Here is a 9,530-nt window from a genome sequence, read left to right as displayed (position 1 = left end):
GAAAAGAAAAATCGGCAGTGAAATAGTGATGCTTATCGAAGAATATAGTGCTATACTACAAAGGAAGCTGCCACCGAAGCTCAAGGATCCTGGAAGCTTTTCAATCTCGTGCGCCATTTTAAATAGAACTTTTTGGAAGGCTCTATGTGATCTTGCGGCTAGTGTAAGTCTTATGCCCCTTTCCATATACAAAAAGTTGGGCATTGGAAAAGTCAAAGACACATAACTGATGTTACATTTTGCGGATCGCTCAATGAAACACCCCTATGGAGTGGTGGAAGATGTGTTGGTTAAAGTGGATAAGTTCATTTTTCCAGTGGATTTCGTGGTACTAGACATGGATGAAGATAATGACATTCCTTTGATTTTGGGGAGACCATTCTTAGCAATAGGGAGAGCTATGATTGATGTGGCGGATGGCACCTTAACTTTTAAGGTAAATGAGAAAACAGTTACATTCAATATTTTAAAAGCCATAGAGCATTCAAACGAAAAAGAAGGGTGCAACCGAATTGAGATTTTTAATTCGATAGTCGATGAAGAAGTTGAACATTAAGGACCCATTATGCCATTAGAAAGAGAGTTATGCCTACCCCTAGATGTTGTTAAAGGAAGTAAAGATCCAAAGTTGAAAGAGGTTTTAGCCATGTTAGAAGCATCACCATCATACTCTCCCCGTTTCCCTGCTACATTGAAAGGGAATGAAGATGAATATGTAGAGAAAAAGAAAGAGACGCTATTGGTTGAACTCAAGCAATTGCCACCTCACTTGAAATATGTATCTCTTGGTGAGAAGGATGATGTGTTCTTCATGTCATACATGCCACCTTGACAATAGTTGTGACGTTAAGCTAATGACTTTAAAGAAGCGCTTCGTGGGAGGCAACCCACAGGTATAGGTAACTTTTATTTTTTGCAATCTTATTTTTGTTATTTGAATTTGTTTCTTTCTAATTGTATAAATGTGCACTATGATGAAGAATTATTAACAACTTGCATTTGGTCTTAAGTTTTCTGTTTGGGATTTTGAAATTTAAACTCTATTTTTTTGCTCATATCATTGCTCAAATCGATACGTTTCACTAATGCATACATTGTTGACTACTCTGTGGTTGCAGAAGTCTAACTTGCCATCAATTTTTCATAAATCTTTCTTAGTCACATGTTTAGCATTATTTTGACAATTCATGCTCTCTCTTATTATTCTAGTTGTGAGCTTTTGGACCCAAACACTTTCATTATTTGTTGTGTGATTATCTAGACATGTGTTATCCCTTTAGAACGTGCACTAATTCTGACTTGCGTCACTTGTAATTTATGCATACACTGAGGCAATTTTATTTGGTCGTTTGAGCCTTTTAACTACCTTATACAAATTTTATCTCTTGCTAGCCCCTTTGAGCCTTGCCCTTTTATTTTGGTTACTAGCCACATTACAAGCCAAAAAACCTGACTTTAATTAAATCACCTTACTTGGAGTTAGGTAGAAAAAATTTATTGTCTTGATAAAGTTCTAAGCTTGGGGTTGCTTATGGGATAGCAACCTTTTAAGTTTGGGGTAGTGATTCTCACAAAAAGAAAAAAAAATCAGTTTGTGTATTTTGGTAAATAATACCTTCTTGGTTCTTTTATCAATGTTCGAGAATCTTCATAATGAAAAGGTGAATAAAAATAAAAATAAATGGTAAAATAATTTGGAAATGTATGCCTAACTCCTAGTAGTAAAGCCTACTATCCCAAAATGTCATACCTTTACCTAAGCCTCATTACAACCCGAAAGTCCTCCAAAAGTGTATGTGTTTACTACATTGTGATTGCTAACTAGAATTTTTTCAAGCCTATGGTAGCGGGATGCATGTTCTAGGATTTGAGTGATAAATTCATAACCCTTTCTAAACACTTGAGAGAAATTTTGGTTTTAGATTGTGTGAAGAGAGAGTTGAACTTGATAAATAAATGCTAAAGTGTACAAATTGCGTTTTTTTTTAAGCAACCATGGAGCATGATGAATGTTTTGTAGTAGCTGGAACTTTGAAAATTGAGTTTGATTTGATTTGAGAACTTGAGTTTAAGTTTGCTTTTAACTGTACTAAATCTATAAAATAATTGTTGCTTGGAGACAAGCAATAGATTAAGTTTGGGGTTGTGATCACTCTTCATCATATGCATATTTTTCATTGATTTTAGTCTTATTTATCTTTAACCATTAGTTAATTTAAGGAGTTATTTGATGTATTTTGTTGATTTTAGTTCTTTGATTTAATGAAATATTTATGTTATTATTTCCTTGATTAAGTAGACATTTTTCGGAGTTTTGCGTTGTTACTTTGTTTTAGTGCAGTGCTGAATTTTGGTAAGAAATCAACATGACCTATGTGGAGTATTTCATCCATATCTGGAGTTGTAGATGTCCAATTGGAGTCACACCAAGTGCAAATGAAAGCCAAGCTCCATAGCTACAACTGTCATGAAGACACCAGAACCAAATTCAGACTCTAAAGAGGAGTAAAATGCAGTATACGTCATACATCAGATGTTGTGCGCCTGAGGCGCATTTCTAGCCTTTTAGCACTGTCCAGGCACGCCCGAAGCGCAAATCCTGCGCTTGGAGGCGCGCGACGTGCATCAGCTAACAATAAAAACGCAATTTTTCACTGTTTATGGATCTTTTTGACTCTTGGGAAGTTGGGAGACTTGTGCCCTAGCATAGAAACTCAAAGACGATCGTTTCTAACACCATTGGAGCAGTTTTATCAAGGATCATTCATGAATCATTCTTGTAATTCTTCTCTAATCCCTATCTTTTATATCTCTGTCATGAGTAACTAAACCCTATTTGTTAGGGATGAGTATAACAAGATGAAACTCTTATTTTTATGATTTTATTTGTAGTTATGAGAATGAGTTTATTGAATTATTTTTCTCATCTCTGTGCTTAATGCTTTTTATTGCTTGATCAACATTAAAATGTTCTACGATTTGTATTTTGAAACAGAAGTGGACTTTACGAATGTTTGAGACGAGAAGTTCATGAATTTGTAGACATAGATGCAGGTCATGAAACCAATTAAATTAGTTGCAGAGGCAATAGTTTAAAAAGAGAATTCATGTACAGTAATGCTTAATTCTAATTTTAAATCTACTAAGGAATTAGGGGTTACTTTGGAATTAAACTTTCTGTCGCTAAGACATTAGGGCAAGAATAATAAAGAGAATTCGGTAATAATTCAATAAAGGAATTCAATAACTAGGATCAAATTAGACCCAAGGTTGGATTCGAAGTGAAACTCATCCCTGACATTTTTCTTATTATAAAAGGTCAATTTTGTTACTGTTATTAATTTTAAATATTATTTCAATCAACTTGGAAACGTTTTGTTCAATTTTAGTAATTAAATATAATTCGATAGTAAAATGCAATACTTGAGTTCGACACTCAGTACTATCGTTTTATTATTACTTGCAACGATTCAATACACTTGCTGAAACGCTATAAAAAAGGAAGTGGTATATTTTTCTCAACATCAACAGTTTCAGGTAGCAAAGTGTCATCAGCAACCTTGTTATTTTTCACAGTAGTTTCAGGTAACTTTGGTACTTCAACAGTTTTTCCAGACCTCAATGTGGCACTAACATTGGGAGCATTTGGACTTACTACTAATTGTGCAAGCAATTGGTTTGACCCTTGAGTCTGCAACTGATTAATTGAAGTGGCTAGCTGACCAATCTTTGTTTCCAAATTTGTAATGGTGGAATCTGTTATTTGTTAAAATTGGAGATTTTGGACAACCATATGCTTAACGAGATCCTCTAATGGAGGTACATTATTTTGTTGTTGTGGAATATTTTTTTGTTGTTGCTGCTTCCTAGGTTGTTGTTGTTTTGCAGATGAATTGCCCCATCTTAGATGAGGATGGTTTCTCTAACCAGGATTGTACCTGTTAGATGACATATTATAGTTGGTTTGAGGATTGTATATATTAGTTGCATATGCTTGAGGAGCATCAGTAATTGGATCTTCTTGCAATGTAGGACATGGATCTTTAGGATGCTCTAGAGAAGTGCAAATACCACAGACCACTACTTGGATTTTACCTATTGCCAATTCTTTTACTAAAGAAGTAAGCTCATCAAGTTTGCATTCTAAATTCTTGTGGGAAGAAGCTTGAGTTTCTTTCACACCACTTGTCAACACTGTTGAATTTCTTCTAGTTGTAAACTCCTAAGAATTAATGGACATGTTCTCAATCAAATCATTTGCTGCTTATGGGTTCTTATCGACAATTGTTCCCCCACTAGCAGCATCCAAAATGCTTTTATCCATAGGTAACAAACCTTCATAATAGTACTGGATGAGCAATTTTTCAGAAATCTGGCGATGATGGCAGCTAGACACTAATTTCTTGAATCTTTCCCAATACTCATGGAATGATTCCCTGTCAATATGCCTAATGCCACATATTTCTTTTTTGATTGAAGCAGCTCTTGAGGCAGGGAAGAATTTTTCTAGAAACAATTTTTTGAGATCATTCCAACTTGTAACAGAATCTGGTTGAATGTAGTATAACCAGCCATTGGCAACATCTTGGAATGAAAATGGGAAGGCTCTCAGCTTAATTTTGTCTTATATGACTCCTTGAGGCTTCATGGTTGAACACACAACATGGAATTCTTTCAAGTGTTTGTGGGGATCCTCACCTGCAAAACCCTTAAACTTTGGAAGCAAGTGTTTAAACCAGATATAAGTTCAAATGGTACATAACTTCAGGATTTGTGATACACAATGCATTATAAGTGACATTAGGTGCAACAAGTTGTCTTAAGGTTCTATTATTCACATCAGCCATATTTTGCATCAAGTTGTCACTTTCACTATCTGACTCTAACTCTAACTCGTTAGCACTAGCAGCACTATTAAATCTACGACGTAAATGAAATTTCCTATCTATTTCAGGTTCAAGGAAATGCAGATTTACAGAACTAGCCCTAGTCATGCATCATCATAACAATGAAATGAAAAATCACAATTCTAAAAATTCCAACAATGTCCCTATCGTTAAAATTGAAGTGAAAAATTGAAAACCCTATCAAATAAAATCCAAAAAATATAAAAAAACCACCAAAAATTTCTAAAAATCAAATAAAGGCAAGACAATTTTTTTTGGAATTTTTGAAGAATATGCAAAATTCAAAAAAGGGTCTAAACAAAGGAATTTTTTTATTTTCTAGCGAAAATTCGAGACAATCCGAGAGAATCGCCTGAAAAACCGGGTTTTTTTTTACTAGCAACGTGCCTACGAGCTTGAAACAAGCCTATCCGACCTGTAGAGCAAAAAAACATGAAGAAACAAATGTTAGGATGTTAGTAATACTCTAAAAATGGTTAATATTGTTATCAAAGAGTCCCCAGCAACGACGTCAATAATATTAGCCAAATTAAAAGTTGAAATTCGAAATGAGTTTTTTTATATTTTTGTTTTAACAGATGAGCAAAATGGTTAATCCACTTATTCGAGTTTCATACATATCACATATTCTATCAATGAGTTTAATTTCTAATTTGTAATTCTATTTTTATTTGACTATAGAATTGATCAAACATGCGTAATCAATCCTATGTGAATTTTGTTTCTTTGTTTGGATTAAGCATCACAATCATCAAAATATTACAATTAACAATCAAGCGTCGCAAAATTATAATTCAATTAAATTAGAAACCGAAATCAAATTATGTCAAATGAATTTAATCGATTCTATTGAAATTCAATTTAAGCAATCAGAATATCAATATAATCAAATATACAGAAATAGAATCATGAAGCGAAATTGATAGTATAACCTGAATCTCAAGGTGCTGATGAAACTCTGAACTCGTGGATTAATCTTATAAAATTAGTCTTCCATGAAAATAAAAAGTGTTTATTTCTTGTGTCAATTTGAATCCGAAAATTTCATGTCATAGAAAAGAAAGAAAACTCCCAATATATAGTACTTGATTTTGGGCTTTAAGGTTTAGGGTTTAAAAACAAGTGGTCCGCTATGTAAAATTATTACAAAAGTCCAGATTACGAAATCTGCAATTTAGCCCCAGTAAAGTTCAGCATTGAGCTATTATTTCAACACAAAGGTTGTAGTTCTGATTTTTAGCCTTCCAACGCCTACTCGTAGGCGCCAATCCGATATATAGAGCTCAAGTTATGGCCTACAGAGCGAGCGAGAGTCAAAATGCAAATAATAAAATTATAATTGAATTTCTACCCAAAGTTTAGAAACAAGTTAAAAAATTATTCTAAGATATAAAGAAATTTTAAAATACCAAACTAAAAAGCTAGACATATGTGCCCAAATGATATGATCATTTGACCTCCATAAAAATTAATGGATTTTTTTTTTCATTTCTTGTTATTCAAGTTACTCACTCCACCAACATTTTATACAATACACCCGAGCAAAAATCATAACTTCATTTTACTCCTTAACTAAGGTTTATTTAATTTTATTTTGAGGGAGCAACGGGAGGATAATGTTTCCTTTTTCATTCTAAACATCTATTACAACAACATACTAGCAACATTTGTAACACCTCGATTTTTAACAGCGCGAGTGTATTTTTTTTTCAAAACAAATTCATAAAAACAAGGAAATAAAGAAAGAAATACTCTTGGATAAATATTTAAGTCGTAACACAACGACAAAAGTCAACAACATTTACAAGCAGCAGAAATAGTTTGAAATAAAAATCTAAAGTATTTAAAACAGCAAAATGCACCCGGCTATGAGACCTATCAGACATAGTTCATACCTCTGTGGTATTCTTGGCAGACACTTGTACAATAGCACTACCGAAGAATCTTAACATCCCCACGTCACATCAAAAAGTGGTACATGGACCCATCAAAATAAAAGTCTAGCTGACAATATTGGTATAGGTACAGTCTTCCAACATACATTAAATACATCCACAAAAGAAAGACCTATAGTCCCTATACAACCGTCTAATCTGATCACGACTGAAAAAACTTTAAAACCCGGGTGATCTCCACGCGCCATGCAAGTCTCTTCTCACACAGCTCCAATCTGGTGTGTCCAAGGGTACTAACTAGTGGGAAGATCCTGGTTCACATCTGAGGGCAAAGCCCAGATTTCCACAATAATTGTAAAGGGTCACCAACCGAAATTAACAATTAACATATAACATTTAGATTTCAATGCATAAAATAACATTTCAAATTAACATGCACCTTGAAAGGGTTTGCATACGCCAAACATGCATAAACAGAGTTGAAAAATGAAGTTATAAACAAAACTGCATTGTCGTATTCGAATACAGCATCTATGTATTCGAATACAAGGCTGTTTTAGAAGTCAGTAGCAAAAACAACATAGTTGTATTCGACTACAACCTTGTGTATTCGAATACACATAAGTCAGTAGCAAAAACAGCATAGCTGTATTCGACTACAGCCTTGTGTATTCGACTACACAGAAAGTCAGTAGCAAAAACAGCATAGCTGTATTCAGCTACAGCTCAGTGTATTCGACTACCACATTAAAGAAATGCAGAATTCAGTTTTGAAACGTTTCGAAAAGATTTCACAATCAATCCACACTTACACACAAATACAAATAATCACACTTAGCAATTATGGCACAATCACAACAACAATTTGAGTTTACACATGCAATCATAACCTTGAATCAAACATGACTCGCTATGTTTCGCAATCAATCAACACTTGCATACAAATCCAAACAATCACACTTAGCAAGTATGTCATAATCACAACAACAACTTGAGTTTACACACACAATCATAACATTAAATCAATCATGACTCGTGTGCCAAGCACCCTAATGCAATGCGTATATGCCAAAATGCATGGACTCGAAATTCCAATCAAAACCCTCCTCGAAGGGCCGTAAATCATAATTGTACCGCCTATCACAGGCCGAAGTATTAAATTACCGAGGTGCCACCTATCACGGGTCAGCACGATTTACTAAAAACGTAAATCGTAAATGTATCACCTATCACAAGCCGAAGTACTATTTACCAAGGTGCCACCTATCACGGGTTAGCACGATTTACCAAAAATGTGTAGTCTATCACAGACCTTACACGACACGACAATCTCCGCAAGAACAAGATAAACCACCAAATCACATGGCATCATCTCGTGGCCCATCCGGTCACCACTATCACCATGGCCCATCTGGTCGCCATGTACAATGAAATGCATGAGCATACTTTGACTCTATCCACGACAATCATTAGGTAAATGCAAATATTAAAAGATTCCTCATTTTTAATACTCATTTAACTCTAACGATTTTCACGACAATCATTAAGTAAATGCAGATATTAAAAGATTCCCCACTTTTAATACTCATTTAACTCTAACGATTTTCAAATTCCACACAGAGCATACTCAAACATTTATTTTCCACCACACACATCAAATTTAATCCACAATTTACATTAAATTCGATCAATTCAAAACCCACAAAATCCACACCAAGTTCAATCATCAATCACCACAAATTTCCACAAAACTCAAACATAACACATGCCAAACTAATTCTCACAAACCACAACTCAAACACATCAAATTTCTTTTCCTCAACAACACACATAGATGAATCAAATTCCTTTTCCACGAAAACACTCATCAATTTCACCAAAAACCCAACTCCAAACTTTCACCCATAAAAGCATTCAATTCATTTTCCTCAAATCTACACTTCAAACCCAACAAATTTATTTTCCACACAACCAAAAATAAGTCCCTAAATGCAAACTAAAAGTTTGGAAGGAGCCATTACCTTAACAGTAGCTCTAACACGCGATTACAATACCGTAATTAATTCCGGTAAAATCTCTGCTTGCGACGTTACTTCCAAAGTCAGTTCACTAGCACCGTAGCGTGGAGATGAACAATTTTCCCTTCTATCTCTTCGCGAAACGAAGCTTAGATCTAGAAGAAAAGTGAAGATTTGTATTTGTGGGTTTAGGTTTTGCGAAACAGTGAAGGAAGAAGAAGAAGAAGTTCACACGAAGGTCGGGAGGAAAATGATTTTCTTTCAGTTATCCTTTCTTCCTTTTTTCTTCCTTTCTATTTCCTTTCTTTTCCTTTTTCCTTTCTTTTTCCCTCCAAACATATATATATATATATATATATATTAATTATAACTTAACAAATATCTAAAAATATCTAGATATTTATTAAAATTACTATTTCGCCCTTCACCCATAACCTCTCAAACCATTTTGATAAAAATATCCACTCTCGTTACAACTCAATTGACAGATGCAATTTTCAGCAACCCGAGAGATTTTTTACCAAACTGCCCAGAATTAAATTCTACGTAACATAAATAAATTATTCTTCGACAAAAGATTCACTGTACTTAATCTAATTTATTTATCGATGAATAATTTAAGTCGGGCATCAAAATATATTTTTGAGCATTAAACTCACAAAATATCAATAACTTGGCTAAAAAGCCTCAGAGTTCAATACCAAAATACA

General features: G+C 34.1%; 1 protein-coding gene across 1 annotated transcript in view; it reads right to left on the bottom strand.

The window, feature by feature from the left end:
- Positions 1-552: 552 nt before the first annotated feature.
- Positions 553-9,530, bottom strand: part of LOC140919719 (uncharacterized) — a 27,368-nt gene continuing 18,390 nt past the window's right edge. Inside the window, exon 7 of the mRNA XM_073366334.1 lies at positions 553-683. Within this exon, the coding sequence (XP_073222435.1) occupies positions 553-683 (131 nt within the window). The remainder of the gene's footprint in view (positions 684-9,530) is intronic.

Source organism: Cicer arietinum, chromosome 3 (genome assembly GCF_000331145.2).
Source record: "Cicer arietinum cultivar CDC Frontier isolate Library 1 chromosome 3, Cicar.CDCFrontier_v2.0, whole genome shotgun sequence".
Classification (NCBI taxonomy): domain Eukaryota; kingdom Viridiplantae; phylum Streptophyta; class Magnoliopsida; order Fabales; family Fabaceae; genus Cicer; species Cicer arietinum.
This window is presented reverse-complemented; position numbering and strand designations above follow the sequence as displayed.